This window comes from Budorcas taxicolor, chromosome 17 (assembly GCF_023091745.1).
Source record: "Budorcas taxicolor isolate Tak-1 chromosome 17, Takin1.1, whole genome shotgun sequence".
NCBI lineage: Eukaryota > Metazoa > Chordata > Mammalia > Artiodactyla > Bovidae > Budorcas > Budorcas taxicolor.
The window spans coordinates 70945130-70965419 of NC_068926.1; the positions used below are offsets into that span (position 1 = coordinate 70945130).

Sequence of the window (20290 nt, forward strand, 5' to 3'; positions counted from 1 at the left end):
TGAGCTCTGGGTCAGTCACTACCAGTAACTACTCCAGCTGGTTCCAGCAGACCCCAGGCCAGGCTCCCTGACTGCTTATGTACAGCGCAAGCAGCTGATATTCTGGGGCCCCTGATTGCTTCTCTGGCTCCATCTCTGGAAACAAAGCCGCCCTCACCATCACCGGGGCCCAGCCTGAGGACGAAGCCGACTATTACCGTGATCTGGGAACTAGTCGTTTCAATGCCGCAGTGATGTAAGCCCATGGGGAAGTGCTACCAAAACCTGCCCTTGTGCTCAGAGGGCTCAGCGCTTAGTGGCAGGAGAGGCAGGGAGGGGGTGGGACAGGTCACGGTCCCCATGGGAGGGAGGCTCTGGGCCCGTCTCCTGTCCGGTGATTCGTGGCCGCGTGTCTCCTCCCAGCTCTCCCCGGGTGCGTCCATCTCTCCAGGGGGACCCCTCTCTGCCCATGTTGTTGGGAAGGAGGCTTGGCTCCACAGGGAGACTCAGACCCCCACCACTGCCGTTAGGCCCGTTGTCATTCAAGTCACACTAAGAGATGCACAGCATCATGAAGTTGGCCTTGGAGACAAATTAATATTCCATTTACCCGAAGGGGCACCACCCGTGGGGTTTTCTAGAGTGCAGTTTCCCAACTGGAGCTCCTGAATCACAGCCTTTTGTTGGTGGCAGGAATCTGTGGTTAACAGGAAACGGCCCCCTCTCCCCAAATATTTAGGAACATCAAATTTCCAGAGGTATGTCTTTGTCTGTTATCGGGAAATCACCCCTGAGAATTGTCTTACAAGTCAGTCCAGGCATGCTAATTCCCCATAACACAGTCACTCTCAGGTCACGGTCAAAAGCCAAAACCCCAGAAACACAATTCACATCTGAGGCCATGGGGAAAACTGTGTCTGTATTTAAACATACGACTCGAAGTTGGGAGGAATTTCCGCAAACCTGTGCTGTCTGAGGACACACCTCGAGGTTCACGGGAGGACTTATGCTCCCGGAAGAGCCTTACTCAGAACTGGCTCCCCAAATCCCCGCACTCTCGGTGACTCCCTGGGGGCCGGGACGCCAGGTCATGGCCGGGCTCCTCAGCACGTGGACCGCCCCCAGGCCCCGCCCCGTAAACAGTGCGCGGGGAGGCCGAGCGAGTGGGAAAGCAGGCTCGTGGGCACCCCCGTCCCCTCTGCTGGTGACTGTGGGGCCAGGAAGGCCTGGGCCTGACCCCGCCTGGGTCGTCAGTGCTGACTGTGAGATGCGGGCCGGTGGTTGGCCCTGCGATCGCCCCCTCCCTCCCTGGTGTCCCAAGTCCTCAGAGTCCAGGGAGCTGAGCCTCACGCTGTGCAGCACCGCAGCCCCCTCAGCCTGGCCAACAAGGGGTGGTCTCGAACCCCTGCGTGGAAGGAGCTGCCGACAGGAGTTGCCCCAGGTGGCCAGGTCAGCGTCAGACACAGAGCAGTGGGGTCAGGGCACCCGGTTGCTGGGTCAGTGGGCAGAGGGTGCACACCCCTCGCTGATGGGCTCTTCCTTGGAGAACGAAGGGGCAGCTCCTTCCTTCCTCGCATTTTCCCACCGTGGACATTCCCCGAGTGCGTCACCAGGGGGCGCTGTGCACCCTCCCGGGGCTGGGGGAACCTGAGCACACCAGATGGTCCCCTGACTGGGCTTGTCCCCGGGCTCAGTGGACCGAGTTGGAGGTCTCGGCAGGTGCTTCCTCTCAGGAGACAGACTTAGAGCCGTGACCCCTCAAGCTCTGGGGGTGAAGCTTCAAACAGGATTGAGGACCCAGAATCAGAGGGTGTCCTCTTCAAGGCCATCCGACTCTACCCGCTTCCCCAGGAGCAGAGAGGGGAGGAGCCCCCAGAGCCGAGCCCCCTGCACCCCTCAGCTCCGCCCTGCCTCCCTCAGCTCCCCCCTGCCTCCTCTGGCTCCTCAACTCTTTCCTAAGGGCTCCTCCCCTCCTCTTATGATTCATGACTTTCCTACCGAATCCCGGGCTCCTCTTTATTCCTCAGCCCCCGTATGAGATGGCCTCCATCATGAGCAAGGTCAGTCTGTCAGAAGATCATAGCCTTCTGTGCCCTGTGCCTGCAGGAGAGATACCCAGCATGGGTCCCTTCATAGGACAGGACACCAGGCGGGGTCCAGAGTGTGGAAAGACTCACACACAGCAAAGATCCAGGCATTTAGGGGTCCAGGGTCACACCCCAGGCCTCTCCCCACACCCTCCCTCCCTCCAGAGGGAAGAGCCCCGTCCTCCTCAGGGCTGAGGGGACACACAGAGGAAGGAGGACACTCCCCACTGACAGGGAACCCTCAGAGGAGGGACCTCTGTCCTGCACAGAGGGGGACGGGACTCCCTGGGATGTCACTGCCCTGACCTGATCCTGAGCTGAGAGGAGTTTGTGTCCTAGATGCCTTCTCACTCCTGACCCCTGAGCAGACAGGGCACCATAACAGACTCTCCCGAAGGGTCTGAGGGGAGCTCCCAGAAAGCCCTGAGGCACAGGGGACAGAAGTGCAGTTTTTCCCTAAGGAGGGGACAGTGCGCTGAACAGGGGACGGGGCTGTCCCTGAGGGCCCAGGTCACCAGGACACAGGACGAGGGTCCGGGCCTGGACCGCAGGGGGCGCGCGGGGGCCGTTCCTGAGGGTTGGTGGGTTGTGAGAGCCGGGCCCGTCTCCTGGCACTGCATCTTGGCTTCTGCTCAGGGCTCCCTGCTGTGCCCTCCCACCCCCGAGGCCCACGCAACCCCGCCCCTGATCACACACTGGCCTCCCTCAGGCCCAGGAAGCTGACCCAGGTCCCAGCGGTGATCAGAGCATTGTGGGGGCGGGGCGGGGAGGGCGGTCATTTGCATGAGAGGCCCCGCCCCCTCTCAGGGCATGAAGAGGGGAAGGAGCCGGGTGGGGAGGCTCTGCTCAGCTGTGGGGCCACAGACGGCGGGACGCCCTGACCGTGTCCACCATGGCCTGGTCCCCTCTGCTCCTCACCCTGGGCACTCTCTGCACAGGTGACTGGATGCGGGGACAGGGAAAGGGCCCTGGGAAGACTCATGGGCCCTGCTCCCTGCTCTCGTGTCTGGACCCCGAGTCACCATCTCTGTCTCTCCCCCTCCCAGGATCCCGGGCCCAGGCTGTGCTGACTCAGCCGCCCTCCGTGTCCGGGTCCCCGGGCCAGAGGGTCACCATCACCTGCTCTGGAAGCAGCAGCAACACTGGGGGTAATTTTGTGGGCTGGTGCCAGCAGCTCCCAGGAACGGCCCCCAAAACCCTCATCTATGGTGATAGCAATCGACCCTCGGGGTCCCAGAGTGATTCTCTGGCTCCAAGTCTGGAAATTCGGCCTCCATGACCATCGCTTCACTCCAGGCGGAGGAGGAGGCTGGTTATTACTGTTTATCATGGGATGACAGCTTGAATGGTCCCACGGTAGCTGTCACGGCTGCTGTCACAGCACACAGATGGGGTGGGTCAGCCAACAGGCGGTGTCTTCAGGGCCACGCAGGCTGAGGCCCGAGGTCCAGGTGAGGCAGGTCTGGTTCCCCCTGAGGCCTCTCTGCTTGGCTTGCAGACACCTGTGTCCTGACTGGCCTCACCCAGGCTTTTCTCCGTGTGATGTCCTGGGGGTTCCCCTGTTCTTACAGGGGCACCAGCTCTGTGTCTTAGGGCGTCTTCCTATGACCTCAGTCACCCCAGGTCCCGCCTTCATTGTCTTACCTGAAAGCCAGTCACTCAAGAATGAGAGGTTCGACACAGAGTTTGAGGGACAAAGTTCAGTCCACATCAGTGGGTCTGTGCAGCAACAGGGAGACGAGTCCAGCACTTGGGGCTCACACAGCCCGCCTACTGTCCCTCGAGAGCAGGCTGGGTGCCTCTGGCACCGCTGGGTGCTAGGCAGGGGATTAAGCACAATAATGTAGTCAACATCGCTGTGATTGGATCTGAGGGTGTAGAAACGCACCTACCTTCACAGAGACTAAAATAAGAAGCAGAAAGATAAAAGGCTTTCAGTGACTTCCTTGGTGGTTCCGAGGTGAAAAATTGGCCTCCAAATGCAGGGGAGACATGTTTGATTCCTGCTCCAGAAGGATCCCACATGCCTGGGGCAACAAAATCCTAAGCCACAGTGACTGAAGCACGCTTGCCACAGAGACCAGACGCCGTAACAAGCGAAGCCACTGCAAGGAGAAGCCCTTGCCCCGTAAATAGAGAGTAGCCCTCACTCTCTGCAACTAGAGACAGGCCACGGGCACCAACAAAGATACACTGCGGCCAAAATAAATACTAGTTTCAAAAAGTGCTTTCAGAGTTTCAGCAAGATGATGTTGTTTTCCCTAGCCTTTCCTCTCTGCTCTATTTGGAAGAGCTGAGTCCTAAGTTCAGAGCGCCCAGCTCTCTGACCTGGAATGGCCGTTCACCAGGGTCACCCGCCTCCCCTTCTCTGGACTGTGGCACGTGCCCTGGCCTCGTGCCCCAGGTTGCTTCCTGTCTCTGCAGGGAGATGCCTGACCCCCTCCTCACATTCCAACCGAGCAAGCTTTCTTCAGGCCCCTTTGAGCCTAACCGGATCACGTCACAAGCAGCGCATGAGACAGGTCGCCAGGCGTGTGCCCTGCTGCTCCCCGTCAGTGCCCTGTCACACACACGTGCAGGGTCTGCACAGCAGGCGGGGCTGGACCGTTAACACAGGTGCACACTGCGGAGTACGGTCGGTTTCCATGGAGACGAGAGTCCCAGTGTGAGGGCATCCCTGGGCCCAGGGAGGACCTACCAAGGCCCCTCAGCCCTCTCTCCCGGGGGTGCCATCCTCAATGCCTGCTGAACCAGGGGCCACTCTGCATGGGGGCTGGGACATCCCAGGAGCTGGAGGAGGTGCCTGTGGCCAGCAGGGGGCGCAGTGCAGAGTCCCACAAGGGGTTCTGGGCCAGACAACAGGGCAAACACTGGGCGCTGGGGAAACTGTCCTCTCTTACGGGGACCCTCAGAATTGTGAGGCCCATCCACTGGTGCTCCTGGTCCGTTCCCACGCAGCTCAGATTCGGGTCCCTCATCCTGGTCCACGTGGGGTTGTGGTGGAGTCTGGGTCAGGAAGGGGTTGCTGGAAGGTGAGGAGTCGGAAGGTGTCTCCAAGGAGGAGGTGGCTCCTGGGAGAGTCTGTACAGAGGAGAAGATACAGCTGTGGGCAGAGGCCCCGCAGGGTGACGTGTGTGGGGTGAGGTATGTGAAAAGGGTGTATCAGCACATTACAGATGTGTGTGGTGCTTTCTATTTTGGACGGTAAATTTATGGCTTCATATCCTAATAAAAACACAAGGTTTTTGTTTGAGAAAGGGCATGTAGTAATAGTATCAATTTGCTTATCTGGTATAGGAATTTCTATATTGATTTTTTTAAGAATAGTTAGATGACTGATCATTGATAGTTGTTCGTAAATTTTCATCTGAAGTTTAATGTATTAGGTGCATGTATAAGTGGTTTAATTGTTTTACCAAAGAACTAGGGAAATTCACATTTTCTTCGTGTTTTGTGGTAATACACAAAGCAGATCTATTGGAACCACGTGACCACTGCTGGTTTTGTAGATATTCCCGAAAGTGTATATATCATGTCTTTTGAAAGAGATTCCGTAAAAACATGTTTCATTGCTGCAAGCAGGCTGTCATAGTTGTGGCAAGAAAGGGCTTCTCTCCTCGTGGGGCGTGGGCTCAGGGATGCAGGCTCAGCAGCTGTGGCTGCAGGGCTCAGGAGCTCTGCGGCCTGTGGAGTCCTCCCTGTCCAGGGCTTGAACTTCTGTCCCCTACACTGGCAGGCGGATTCGTAACCACTGAACCAGCAGAGCAGTGCAAGAAATGTGTTTACTCTGGAAAGCAGTTTAGTCTGTTTACATATTTTCTCTAATAGAGCCAGCATTGTAACTTGCCAAAAAGCATGAATTTTATCTCTTGTTTTCTATGTGTTTTTCCATTTATAATTTTCCACATGTCACCTACAGGGCTACCCTGGGGACCCTGCACCGGCGTTCAGGGAGCATCACTCACTAAAGCAGCTGGGCTGGGGGCGGGGCCTGAGCTCCTGGGGGGACTCAGCCCTGTGTCCGCTCTGGCTGCAGAGTCCCCTGAGCAGGGACCTGTGTGGTCTCAGCAGTTGCTTCCTCCCACTGGGTCCCAAGGAGGAAGCCCCTTCCACCTCTGAGTCTGGGCTGTGAGCTGAGATCCAGCACCAGGGTTCAGGGAGGGGCTGGGCAGGCCCTGGGTGGACCCTCATTTGTACCTCAGCCCCTCCTCTGGCAGAGGCTGGGGCAGAAAAGGAGGCCTGGGGCCGCCCAGCCCACTGTGGGGACCAGGGTTCTGTGAGCACCATGGCCTGGACTCCTCTCCTGCTTGTGTTTGTCTCTCTCTGCACAGGTAGGGACAGGCCCCGGGCACCAGGGCTCAGCCCCAGCCTCATCAGCCCCTGGGGCTCAGACTCTGGGAACCTTTCCTGCAGTGCCGGGAGCCAGCACGGGAGATCCCACCCATGACAAGGTCATGCAGGACTCGAGGGAATCCCTGGGCCATCCGACCCATGACACGGTCATGCGGAAGAGTCCTGATGAGCAAGGCCTCAGGACTCGACGGACCCCCTGGACCTGCTCGAGCATCTACCCCTGAACCGGAATCTGTCTGTCTTCCTATTTTATGTCTTTCACCAGCTCTCCTGACAGTAGCAGGGGGCTGTCTCTGACTAAAAGAGTTAACTTAGGGCTCTAGTTGATAAATCTCCTGGGCATGAAAGGAGTGTTTCAAACCCTCTGTTAGCATTCTAGCTTACTTGGCAGATTTATCCAGACTCTTGCAACATTGTTGAGCCTATGCTTGCTGCCAAGGTCTCACATCCCTTATCCATTGTGTTCCTGGGAGTGCATATAGTTAAGATAGAGAAATAACAAGCACTCACTTTAACATTAGCAACATTAGACGCTGAGTTGGTAAGTTCTTTCTTTGCTGTAACCCACTGAATCTTTGCTCCATAAAAAAGTAACTCTGTACTTTAAGGGTGACACAGGCTAAGAATTTAGGAAGAAACACTTTAAAGGAAGATTATTGTTCTGGCTGACCTACATTTATCAAAAAGAGGTCATGGAATATCAACAGGCCTCCGGGACAAAAGATGATGTACAAAGAATGAGACTCTTGCAGAAAAGAACCTGGTATTGATAAAAGTTAATACTGATGGAATGTTGAGTTGACTCTGCATTTTTCACCTTGCTGTACCTACAACTCAGGGTATAAAAGCCCTGAGGAAAATAAACTAAAACAGGCCTTGCTCACTGAAGCTTGGTCACCCCATGTCGTTCTTTTCTTATCTCTATCTCTATCTTTCTTCATTCGCCGACGTCGTCCATCCTGAGGATATCCCTGGACTCTGCTGAGGCTGGACCTCGGCCCTGCAGCTCCTGCCCCACTCCCCTGTGTCTGTGTCTGCAGGTTCCCTCTCCCAGCCTCTGCTGACTCAGCCAGCCTCCCTCTCTGCATCTCCGGGAGCATCAGCCAGACTCTCCTGCACCCTGAGCAGTGGCTACAGTGTTGGTGATTTCTCCATATGTTGGTTCCAGCAGAAGACAGGGAGCCCTCCCTGGTACCTCCTGAGGTTCAAGTCAGACTCGGATAAGCACCAGGACACGGGCTCCCTAGCCACTTCTCTGGATCCAAAGATGCCTCGACCAACACAGAGCTCCTGCTCATCTCTGGGCTACAGCCCGAGGACGAGGCCAACTATTACTGTGCTGTGTGGCATGGTGACACTAATGCTTACATGGTGCTCCAGAGCAGTGAGGAAGTGAGACAGAAACCTCCTCCACTCACCCCTGCTCGTGGCTCGGACAAAGTCGAGCTCAGGGGTGACTTAAATCATCAGAATTTAGGCAAGCAGCTGATTTTCCTAGAGCCAGCAGATTTGGTAATACCGTATCTTTTACTTCAATTCATCTTTTAGATGGCGAAAATACTCTTATCCAATGCAGGTGGGTGTATTTTTTGGCCAATATTGCTCATTCAGAAGTAAAAAAAGCCTTTCAATGATGAAGAGGTGATTTCAGGCCAAGCCCAGCTCAGGGTCAAGGGTACAGTAAGACATGCTGCTGTGAGTGTTTCACTTGGGTTTTTCTATAAAAGCCAACATGCAGAAATGAATTGTATTCTCTGGTCGAGTAACAAATCTCCAGTATCTAAAAATGAAAATAGTAACACGTAATCTGCAATCAATATAAAACACTTAAAAGAACTCTGAGGAATATTAAAAGCCTGTGAACTGAAAGCCACATACATACAAGAGAACTTAAAAAAAGAATGAACAGATGCTCCTGGTTTATAGTTCAAAACACTGACTGTCACTGAGATACCAGTCATTGAAATTAGCACAACATTGTAAAGTCACTTGTTCTTGTTCAGTCACGAAGTCATGTTTGATTCTTTGTGACCCCATGGGCTGTAGCACATCAGGCTTCCCTGTCTTTCACTATGTCCTGGAGTTTGCCCAAGTTCAAGTCCATTAAATCGGTGGTGCCATCCAACCATCTCATCCTCTGTTGGCCCCTTTTCCTCCCGCCTTCAATCTTTCCCAGCATCAGGGTCTCTTCAAATGAGTCAGCTCTTCGCTATCAAGTGGCTAAAGGATTGGAGTTTCTGCGTCAGCATCAGTCCTTTCAATGAGTATTCAGGACTGATTTCCTTTAGGATGGATTAGCTGGATCTCCTTGCAATCCAATTCAGTTCAGTTCAGTTCAGTTCAGTTCAGTCACTCAGTCGTGTCCGACTCTTTGCGACCCCATGAATCGCAGCACGCCAGGCCTCCCTGTCCATCACCATCTCCTGGAATTTACTTAATTCATGTCCATCGACTGGGTGATACATTCCAGCCATCTCATCCTCTGTTGTCCCCTTCTCCTGCCGGCAATCCCTCCCAGCATCAGAGTCTTTCCCAATAAGTCAACTCCTTGCATTAGGTGACCAAAGTATTGGAGTTTCAGCTTTAGCATCAGTCCTTCAATGAATACCCAGGGCTGATCTCTTTTAGAATGGACTGGTTGGATCTCCTTGCAGTCCAAGGGACTCCCAAGAGTCTTCTCCAACACCACAGTTCAAAAGCATCAATTCTTTGGCGCTCAGCCTTCTTCACAGTCCAACTCTCACATCCATACGTGACCACTGGAAAAACCATACCCTTGACTAGATGGACATTTGTTGGCAAAGTAATGTCTCTGCTTTTGAATATTCTATCTAGGTTGGTCATAACCTAGGTTGGTGTCGCTAGAGGTCAAGAACCGCCTGCCAATGCAAGGGGCATAAGAGATGTGGGCTCTGTCCCTGGGGTGGGAAGATCCTCTGGCGCAAGAAACGGCAGCCCACTCCAGTATTCCTGCCTGGAGAATCCCATGGACAGAAAAGCCTGGTGGGCTACAGTCCGCGGGGTCGCAGAACACTCAGACAGGATTGAGAACCAAGTAATTGAGCAGAACATTGCTCCCACTCTCAACGCCGTGAACGTTCCCCGGCTGCGTCACCAGGGGGCGCTGTGCCCCTGCTCAGAACCGGCAACCTCTCAACACATCCCCATGGTCTGAGCTGGCCCTGCACCCGGGCTCAGCGGCCTGAGTTGGACGGGACAGCAGGTGCTTCCTCTCAGGGGACAGACTCAGAGCCGCGGCCCCCAGGCCTCCTCCTGGGACTGAAGCTGCACCCGGGACCGAGCACCCAGAATTGGAGGGTGAAGGGGTCAGGGGGTCATCAGTCCCCACCCTCTTCCCAGAAAGAGCCCACCCCGTGCACCCCTCCAGCTCTCCTCAGCCTGCGCCCGCTCCTCCTCATCTCTTTGCTCAGAAGCCTGCCCTCCCGCTCCCCTCACTCATGACTCTCCTCCCAATCCTGGGCCTCTCTCTTTCTACAGACATACACTGTTGACCTCCACAGTGATGACCCAGCTCATGCTCTTAGGAGGTCATGAACAGTTTCCAGATCTTCCTGAAACATTCACCTCCTCATGCCCCTCCTTGAGCCTGTCTAACCCTTCCTTCCCAGGAAGCCTCAGGTTTCCGGCTCTCAGGTGTGACCCCAGGTCGCCCCTCCTCTCAGCTGTGACCCCAGGTCGACCCCTCCCTATTTCACCCCTGGTTCCTCCTCATTTCCCAGGGGATCCACTGATGCCCCCCAGCAGCTGATTTATCCCGTGAACACTCACACGGTGTCTTGTGTGCCAATCGAGTGAGGAGTCAGGAGGGGAGAGAAACCCTGGTTCTGAGACTGGGGAAATGATTGCTGGCTGAGGAGCGTCTGTGCTCAGGTGCTGTGGGACTGACTTTATGCACAGTGAGCCCAGGAGAAGCTGCGGGTGCCCTGGGCTGGGAAAGCAGACCCTGTCCTGGGGCTCTGCCCCCGGGGCCCTGACTGCTGCCCTGTCTGGACCACGCCTAAGTCAGGTTTGCTCCCCATGGTCCCGTCTGGGATTCCTGAGAACAGCTCATCTGCCTTGTCCTGTCCTGTCGCTCATCTCAGATCCGAGGCCGACCCATGGCTCCGATACCTCAGCCTGCCCTGTGTCACAGATAGGACGTCCTGCTAAGACATGAAAATCCTTCAGTGGAGATGCTGTGTCAGAAAGGCTTTAAAATGATCTTATTTAAAGAACAGAATCTACAAGGAAAATGATGTTTTGGAAATAGTACCACGGCAAGGTAAAATTAAAACAGAGCCAGAGTCGGACACAACTTAGTGACTGAACCACAACATTTTCTTCGGTTAAGTTTAGGCATCTGTTTTGAGGGATGACCTTAGATTTTTACTAATCCACGATCCCATTTTGGTCGATTTGAAATCTCAAAGTCACAGATCTACTGTGTAACACTCACATGCACTACAGGGTAGATTACACCTGGATCTTTTTTCCAACACAACACTTCCTGAACTGCGTAACTTCAAAGCCAGTTTTGGGAAAGTTGACTCTAAGAGCTCTGATCACTAGGTCACAGGATGCATGTCTGGGCCAGGACACCAGGGGGCGGTGCCAAGCCATTCCTGTGGGTCTGCAGTTCTGAGACCTGAGATGAGTCCCCTGGTGCTTCCTGGTGCTTACTGCTCAGGGTGCCCAGCTGTGACCTCCCACCCCCAAGGCCCACACAACCCCGCCTCTGATCGCCCACTGGTCTCCCTCAGGCACAGGAAGCTGAGCCAGGTCCCAGAGGTCATCAGAGCATTGTGGGGGTTGGGGGAGGACGGTCATTTGCATGATGGGACCCTCCCCTTCTCAGGGTATGAAGAGGGGAAGGAGCCCTGTGGGGACACTCTGCTCAGCTGTGGGGCCACAGACGGCAGGACGCCCTGACCGTGTCCACCATGGCCTGGTCCCCTCTGCTCCTCACCCTGGTTGCTCTCTGCACAGGTGACTGGATGTGGGGACAGGGGACGGGCCCTGGGAAGACTCTCGGGCCTTGCTCCCCACTGTCATGTCTGGACCCCCGAGTCACCATCTCTGTCTCTCTCCCTTCCAGGATCCTGGGCCCAGGCTGTGCTGACTCAGCCACCCTCTGTGTCCGGGTCCCTGGGCCAGAGGGTCTCCATCACCTGCTCTGGAAGCAGCAGCAACATCGGTAGTAATGGTGTTGCCTGGTACCAACAGCTCCCAGGATCGGGCCTCAGAACCGTCATCTATTATAGTAGCAATCGACCCTCAGGGGTCCCCGACCGATTCTCTGGCTCCAGGTCTGGCAACACAGCCACCCTGACCATCAGCTCGCTCCAGGCTGAGGACGAGGCCGATTATTACTGTACAGCTTATGACAGTAGTAGCAGCAATGGCACAGTGCTCCAGGCCAGGGGGGAAGCGAGACAAAAACCTGCTCTCCCCCAAGTCACGGGCCTCCCGGCCTGAAGCATCTTCTGCCAATACAGACACTTCTGTTGTTTGCTTGATTTAAAATGGGAGTCTGAGCCCCACACCAGGAAATTGGTCTGGAAATCCTTTCAGTTCTTCATTCTGCGCCCTCACCAAGGCTTTGCTTTGGCAACCACATTTTATATGAATATCTGAAGTTGAGCAGAAGGCCCTGAATGCCAGAGGCGGGTCCTGGCGGACAGAGTCCATGACGGTCGGGTCAGAACCAGAGAGGCAGCGTCCAGCTGTGTCTGATCAGGACCCTCAGCTCCTCGGCCGTCCCTGGCAGAGCTGAGGCCCCGGCTGCTGCTCCTGCCTCTCCTGTGAGCGCCTCTCAGGCTCCCCCAGGGCTCCAGGCCTGCGGGGACTAGACCAGGACTCCCGCGTCACTGGGGGAGCCGGGGCAGCCCAGGGGCTTCCTGCTCAGGCTCTGCTGGAGCTTAGCAGCTGGCCCACCCTGGGCCCAGGTCATCGGGGGGTCTGCCCGAGCATGAAGGCTCCTCCTCTCCCTTCTGTCCTCAAAGTCCCTCCAGCAGCCCAGACCCAGGAGAGGGTCTCAAAAGACACAGAAAATCTGTCTCCCATCGCCGGGGACACAGGGTCTGTTAGTTCTCTGTCTCAGTGTCCGAGGTGGGGGTCCGTCAGCGCATCTCAGCCCTGGGAGGCCCCCACGCCCTTGGCCTCTCTCCTGCACAGGGAGCAGGTCCTGCTCTCGGCCTCCTCTGTCCCCTCGTGGTGTCCGGGGCTCAGGCAGAGGGGCACTCAGCCAGGGTCGGTGACTCCATGGACGCTCAGCCACACTCATCTGCCTGGGAGCAGCAACACTCTTGGCAAAGAGGGGACACTTGGCTGCCGTCTCAGTGGTGCTGAGTCCCAAGCTCTGAGCACAGGAGTCACAACCCGCCCGCAGGGTCTCAGCGAGGCTGGTGGGCTCCGGGGTGGGTGGGCTCCGGATCGGGTGGGCTCCGGATCGGGTTGGCCCCCGGATCATCTCTGGGCTCACCCCAATGCCGAGGCTGATTGTTCCTGCTCATCTGGGACTCAGCCCTGCTGCTCACAGGAAGCCTCACCCGGGGGAAGTGACCCCAACCCTAAGCTCCTGGCCTCACCCCCACGTGGGTCACAGAGCACAGGTCACACACCTGTGTCCTGCTCCCTGTCACTGCCCTTTCACTCACACGTGCGGGGTCTGCACATTGGCCTGCCTGGGCTGTGGGGCCACAGTTAACAGAGATATAGTTTGGAATAAGTGGGATTATTCCTTCTAATTCTCCCTTTTCCCTTAAGCCTTATATTTGCCTTATCCTCAGTTTTCATAGGCACAAAATGACATAGTCTCCACTGTATTGAGGAACCTTGCTCAATAGGCTCCACATCAAGCTGTGAGGATCTCTGGCTGGGGAATCGGGCCTCAGACACAGATCCTGAGAAGGAACACAATTACCGCACGCCGTGGGAAGCGGACACGGAGCAGCAGCTCAGAAATGGACATAAAGTCGTATTCTGTTTCACGCGGTGAGAGTAAGAATGGAGGGGCCACACTGCACAGCTTACGGCACAAATCCCCCTGAAGTCCCTCCCCTGCTCCTCCTGCTCCTCTGCCCCATGTAAGGGCATACGGGGAGAGAATCTAGAATACACCACGAGGTTCCCACCGGCCAGTGAGACATGGGATCATTCAAGTTCTGATCAGAACTCACGTGTGTTTCTAATATTTTCATTTGGTACTTCGGGAGAAATTAATTTAATGGCTGTATTGTTAACTTTCTCCTAAAAAAGAAGTAGATAGAGGCCCTGCGTTTATTAATGGTTTCTCTGAGGAGAGGCTAGCTTAGGCCCTAGAGCTGGTGCTGCTGTGAGTGACCACACCGCAGCCCTGAGGCCCTGGACTGCTGAGACCGGCAATGGTTTCAGGGCCTGTGTGTGGGGAGACCCCTGTCCCCTCAGAGACCTCAGGTGACTCTGTGGCTCCCTGCACCCTGAGCAGTGACAGTGTCGGCCGCTCTGCTGTTGCTGGAACCAGCAGAAGCCAGCGAGCCCTCCTCGGTCCTTCGGTCCTGCCACACAGACTCCAGGAAGATCCAGGCTCCGGGGTTCCCACGGGTTTTCTGGATCCAAAGATGCCTTGGCCAGCGCAGGGCTCCTGCTCGTCTCTGGGCTGCAGCGTGAGGACGAGGCTGACTCTGACCGTGCAGGCTGGTGCAACAGGGCTCCTCACAGCGACACAGGTAGACGGGAAACCGGGACGAGAGCCTCAGCCTGGCAGGGGCTTGTTCTTAGAGAACCGTCAAATCTCAAATAATACCCCAGAACAAACTTATTCCTGAGGTATGTTCCGGTGTGGGGACGCTCTGCTCAGCTGTGGGGCGACAGAAGGCAGGATGCCCTGATCGTGTCCACCATGGCCTGGTCCCCTCTGCTCCTCACCCTGGTCGCTCTCTGCACAGGTGACTGGACGCGGGGACAGGGGAAGGGCCCAGGGAAGACATGTTCCTTTTCCCTCCTCTCCTTCCTGAAGCCCTCAGACAGTCACCATGTCTGTCTCTCCCTCTTCCAGGATCCTGGGCCCGGGCTGTGCTGACTCAGCCGCCCTCCGTGTCCAGGACTTTGGGCCAGAGGGTCACCCTCTCCCGCACTGGAAGCAGCAGCAACACTGGGGTTATTATGTGAGCTGGCACCAACAGCTCCCAGGATCGGCGCCCACACTTCTGATCTGTTAAAATGGCTAAAGGCCCTCAGGGGTCCCGGATCGATTCTCTGGCTCCAAGTCTGGCAGCTCGGCCTCTCTGACCATCTCAATACAGGCTGAGGATGATACTGATTATTACTGTGTCTCATGGGCTGACGGCTTGAAAGTTTGCACAGTGCTTCTGGCCAGAGCAGAAGGAGACAAAGACCTGCTTCCCCCACAGCCACGGGGCTCCCCGGGCAAGGTGTCTGCCTCTCCCTTCCTGGAGGCCCTGAGGCCATGGAATCCAGCAGACAGGGTGTCCCCTGAGTGCAGCCCCGCTGCCCTCTCAGCCCAACTCCCCTCCCGAGGGCAGTGGCCCACAAGGGGTGGTCACAGGCCCCTGGATGACGGAGCTGCTCACAGCAGTTGCCCTCGGTTCCCAGGTCGGAGTTAGCAGCACAGAGCAGGGGGTCAGTGCCGCCCTTGCTGGGTCACTGGGCAGCGAACGCACATCCCTGAGCTTCCGCCACAGAAGCATCTCCTGTTAAAGGAAAAGGAAATGGAACCCAGAGTTTCTACAGCAATTTCCACACAGGCCAGGATCCAGTAAAAAGTGTCACTTTTATCAAGAACCAGAAAACTAAGTATTGAAGGGAAATGAGATGGCATAGACATCAATGCTGAGATGCCTCAGATGATGAAATCAGGTGACAGATATTTTTAGGGACAAGACATCAAATCTATTTGATGAGCATATACAAACACTCTTGGGTCCTAAGGAAAAGGAGATCAATGTTCCAGGAGAAAAAGTAGTCAGACTCACCTGAAAATACTTTAGGAGAAATAAAAAAGAAGTATCTGTACACTGTCCAAGACATGTAATACTTACTGCTGTTCAATTCATTCGTTTATTGAAAGGGTGTTTGGTGACAGGATAACAGAGCCGGCCTGCTTCCTCTCATAAGGCTTCCCGGGTGTCGCTAGAGGTAAAGAACCGCCTGCCCATGCAAGGGGCATAAGAGATGTGGGCACTGTCCCTGGGGTGGGAAGATCCTCTGGCGCAAGAAACGGCAATCTACTCCAGTATTCCTGCCTGGAGAATCCCATGGACAGACGGGCCTGGTGGGCTACAGTCCGCGGGGTCGCAGAACACTCAGACAGGATTGAGAACCAAGCAATTGAGCAGAACATTGCTCCCACTCTCAACGCCGTGAACGTTCCCCGGCTGCGTCACCAGGGGGCGCTGTGCCCCTGCTCAGAACCGGCAACCTCTCAACACACCCGCATGGTCCCCCGAGCTGGCCCTGCCCCCGGGCTCAGCGGCCTGAGTTGGACGGGACAGCAGGTGCTTCCTCTCAGGGGACAGACTCAGAGCCGCGGCCCCCAGGCCTCCTCCTGGGACTGAAGCAGCACACGGGGCCGAGCACCCAGAGTTGGAGGGTGAAGGGGTCAGGGGGTCATCAGTCCCCACCCTCTTAACAGAAAGAGAGGAGGGGAGGAGCCCCCCGAGCCCACCCCGTGCACCCCTCCAGCTCTCCTCAGCCTGCGCCCGCTCCTCCTCATCTCTTTGCTCAGAAGCCTGCCCTCCCGCTCCCCTCACTCATGACTCTCCTCCCAATCCTGGGCCTCTCTCTTTCTACAGACATACACTGTTGACCTCCACAGTGATGACCCAGCTCATGCTCTTAGGAGGTCATGAACAGTTTCCAGATCTTCCTGAAACATTCACCTCCTCATGCCCCTCCTTGAGCCTGTCTAACCCTTCCTTCCCAGGAAGCCTCAGGTTTCCGGCTCTCAGGTGTGACCCCAGGTCGCCCCTCCTCTCAGCTGTGACCCCAGGTCGACCCCTCCCTATTTCACCCCTGGTTCCTCCTCATTTCCCAGGGGATCCACTGATGCCCCCCAGCAGCTGATTTATCCCGTGAACACTCACACGGTGTCTTGTGTGCCAATCGAGTGAGGAGTCAGGAGGGGAGAGAAACCCTGGTTCTGAGACTGGGGAAATGATTGCTGGCTGAGGAGCGTCTGTGCTCAGGTGCTGTGGGACTGACTTTATGCACAGTGAGCCCAGGAGAAGCTGCGGGTGCCCTGGGCTGGGAAAGCAGACCCTGTCCTGGGGCTCTGCCCCCGGGGCCCTGACTGCTGCCCTGTCTGGACCACGCCTAAGTCAGGTTTGCTCCCCATGGTCCCGTCTGGGATTCCTGAGAACAGCTCATCTGCCTTGTCCTGTCCTGTCGCTCATCTCAGATCCGAGGCCGACCCATGGCTCCGATACCTCAGCCTGCCCTGTGTCACAGATAGGACGTCCTGCTAAGACATGAAAATCCTTCAGTGGAGATGCTGTGTCAGAAAGGCTTTAAAATGATCTTATTTAAAGAACAGAATCTACAAGGAAAATGATGTTTTGGAAATAGTACCACGGCAAGGTAAAATTAAAACAGAGCCAGAGTCGGACACAACTTAGTGACTGAACCACAACATTTTCTTCGGTTAAGTTTAGGCATCTGTTTTGAGGGATGACCTTAGATTTTTACTAATCCACGATCCCATTTTGGTCGATTTGAAATCTCAAAGTCACAGATCTACTGTGTAACACTCACATGCACTACAGGGTAGATTACACCTGGATCTTTTTTCCAACACAACACTTCCTGAACTGCGTAACTTCAAAGCCAGTTTTGGGAAAGTTGACTCTAAGAGCTCTGATCACTAGGTCACAGGATGCATGTCTGGGCCAGGACACCAGGGGGCGGTGCCAAGCCATTCCTGTGGGTCTGCAGTTCTGAGACCTGAGATGAGTCCCCTGGTGCTTCCTGGTGCTTACTGCTCAGGGTGCCCAGCTGTGACCTCCCACCCCCAAGGCCCACACAACCCCGCCTCTGATCGCCCACTGGTCTCCCTCAGGCACAGGAAGCTGAGCCAGGTCCCAGAGGTCATCAGAGCATTGTGGGGGTTGGGGGAGGACGGTCATTTGCATGATGGGACCCTCCCCTTCTCAGGGTATGAAGAGGGGAAGGAGCCCTGTGGGGACACTCTGCTCAGCTGTGGGGCCACAGACGGCAGGACGCCCTGACCGTGTCCACCATGGCCTGGTCCCCTCTGCTCCTCACCCTGGTTGCTCTCTGCACAGGTGACTGGATGTGGGGACAGGGGACGGGCCCTGGGAAGACTCTCGGGCCTTGCTCCCCACTGTCATGTCTGGACCCCCGAGTCACCATCTCTGTCTCTCTCCCTTCCAGGATCCTGGGCCCAGGCTGTGCTGACTCAGCCACCCTCTGTGTCCGGGTCCCTGGGCCAGAGGGTCTCCATCACCTGCTCTGGAAGCAGCAGCAACATCGGTAGTAATGGTGTTGCCTGGTACCAACAGCTCCCAGGATCGGGCCTCAGAACCGTCATCTATTATAGTAGCAATCGACCCTCAGGGGTCCCCGACCGATTCTCTGGCTCCAGGTCTGGCAACACAGCCACCCTGACCATCAGCTCGCTCCAGGCTGAGGACGAGGCCGATTATTACTGTACAGCTTATGACAGTAGTAGCAGCAATGGCACAGTGCTCCAGGCCAGGGGGGAAGCGAGACAAAAACCTGCTCTCCCCCAAGTCACGGGCCTCCCGGCCTGAAGCATCTTCTGCCAATACAGACACTTCTGTTGTTTGCTTGATTTAAAATGGGAGTCTGAGCCCCACACCAGGAAATTGGTCTGGAAATCCTTTCAGTTCTTCATTCTGCGCCCTCACCAAGGCTTTGCTTTGGCAACCACATTTTATATGAATATCTGAAGTTGAGCAGAAGGCCCTGAATGCCAGAGGCGGGTCCTGGCGGACAGAGTCCATGACGGTCGGGTCAGAACCAGAGAGGCAGCGTCCAGCTGTGTCTGATCAGGACCCTCAGCTCCTCGGCCGTCCCTGGCAGAGCTGAGGCCCCGGCTGCTGCTCCTGCCTCTCCTGTGAGCGCCTCTCAGGCTCCCCCAGGGCTCCAGGCCTGCGGGGACTAGACCAGGACTCCCGCGTCACTGGGGGAGCCGGGGCAGCCCAGGGGCTTCCTGCTCAGGCTCTGCTGGAGCTTAGCAGCTGGCCCACCCTGGGCCCAGGTCATCGGGGGGTCTGCCCGAGCATGAAGGCTCCTCCTCTCCCTTCTGTCCTCAAAGTCCCTCCAGCAGCCCAGACCCAGGAGAGGGTCTCAAAAGACACAGAAAATCTGTCTCCCATCGCCGGGGACACAGGGTCTGTTAGTTCTCTGTCTCAGTGTCCGAGGTGGGGGTCCGTCAGCGCATCTCAGCCCTGGGAGGCCCCCACGCCCTTGGCCTCTCTCCTGCACAGGGAGCAGGTCCTGCTCTCGGCCTCCTCTGTCCCCTCGTGGTGTCCGGGGCTCAGGCAGAGGGGCACTCAGCCAGGGTCGGTGACTCCATGGACGCTCAGCCACACTCATCTGCCTGGGAGCAGCAACACTCTTGGCAAAGAGGGGACACTTGGCTGCCGTCTCAGTGGTGCTGAGTCCCAAGCTCTGAGCACAGGAGTCACAACCCGCCCGCAGGGTCTCAGCGAGGCTGGTGGGCTCCGGGGTGGGTGGGCTCCGGATCGGGTGGGCTCCGGATCGGGTTGGCCCCCGGATCATCTCTGGGCTCACCCCAATGCCGAGGCTGATTGTTCCTGCTCATCTGGGACTCAGCCCTGCTGCTCACAGGAAGCCTCACCCGGGGGAAGTGACCCCAACCCTAAGCTCCTGGCCTCACCCCCACGTGGGTCACAGAGCACAGGTCACACACCTGTGTCCTGCTCCCTGTCACTGCCCTTTCACTCACACGTGCGGGGTCTGCACATTGGCCTGCCTGGGCTGTGGGGCCACAGTTAACAGAGATATAGTTTGGAATAAGTGGGATTATTCCTTCTAATTCTCCCTTTTCCCTTAAGCCTTATATTTGCCTTATCCTCAGTTTTCATAGGCACAAAATGACATAGTCTCCACTGTATTGAGGAACCTTGCTCAATAGGCTCCACATCAAGCTGTGAGGATCTCTGGCTGGGGAATCGGGCCTCAGACACAGATCCTGAGAAGGAACACAATTACCGCACGCCGTGGGAAGCGGACACGGAGCAGCAGCTCAGAAATGGACATAAAGTCGTATTCTGTTTCACGCGGTGAGAGTAAGAATGGAGGGGCCACACTGCACAGCTTACGGCACAAATCCCCCTGAAGTCCCTCCCCTGCTCCTCCTGCTCCTCTGCCCCATGTAAGGGCATACGGGGAGAGAATCTAGAATACACCACGAGGTTCCCACCGGCCAGTGAGACATGGGATCATTCAAGTTCTGATCAGAACTCACGTGTGTTTCTAATATTTTCATTTGGTACTTCGGGAGAAATTAATTTAATGGCTGTATTGTTAACTTTCTCCTAAAAAAGAAGTAGATAGAGGCCCTGCGTTTATTAATGGTTTCTCTGAGGAGAGGCTAGCTTAGGCCCTAGAGCTGGTGCTGCTGTGAGTGACCACACCGCAGCCCTGAGGCCCTGGACTGCTGAGACCGGCAATGGTTTCAGGGCCTGTGTGTGGGGAGACCCCTGTCCCCTCAGAGACCTCAGGTGACTCTGTGGCTCCCTGCACCCTGAGCAGTGACAGTGTCGGCCGCTCTGCTGTTGCTGGAACCAGCAGAAGCCAGCGAGCCCTCCTCGGTCCTTCGGTCCTGCCACACAGACTCCAGGAAGATCCAGGCTCCGGGGTTCCCA

General features: G+C 56.1%; 2 pseudogenes and 1 gene segment (V, D, J or C); all 3 read left to right on the top strand.

Moving 5' to 3' along the window:
• Positions 1-2958: 2958 nt before the first annotated feature.
• Positions 2959-3579, top strand: LOC128062136 (immunoglobulin lambda variable 1-44-like; annotated as a pseudogene).
• A 2772-nt stretch (positions 3580-6351) lies between these two features.
• LOC128062137 (immunoglobulin lambda variable 5-39-like) lies at positions 6352-10108 on the top strand (annotated as a pseudogene).
• A 1220-nt stretch (positions 10109-11328) lies between these two features.
• Positions 11329-18187, top strand: LOC128062138 (immunoglobulin lambda variable 1-40-like). The segment is given in 2 exon segments: positions 11329-11405; positions 17808-18187. Coding segments are annotated over 2 exon segments (426 nt in total).
• Positions 18188-20290: the final 2103 nt, after the last annotated feature.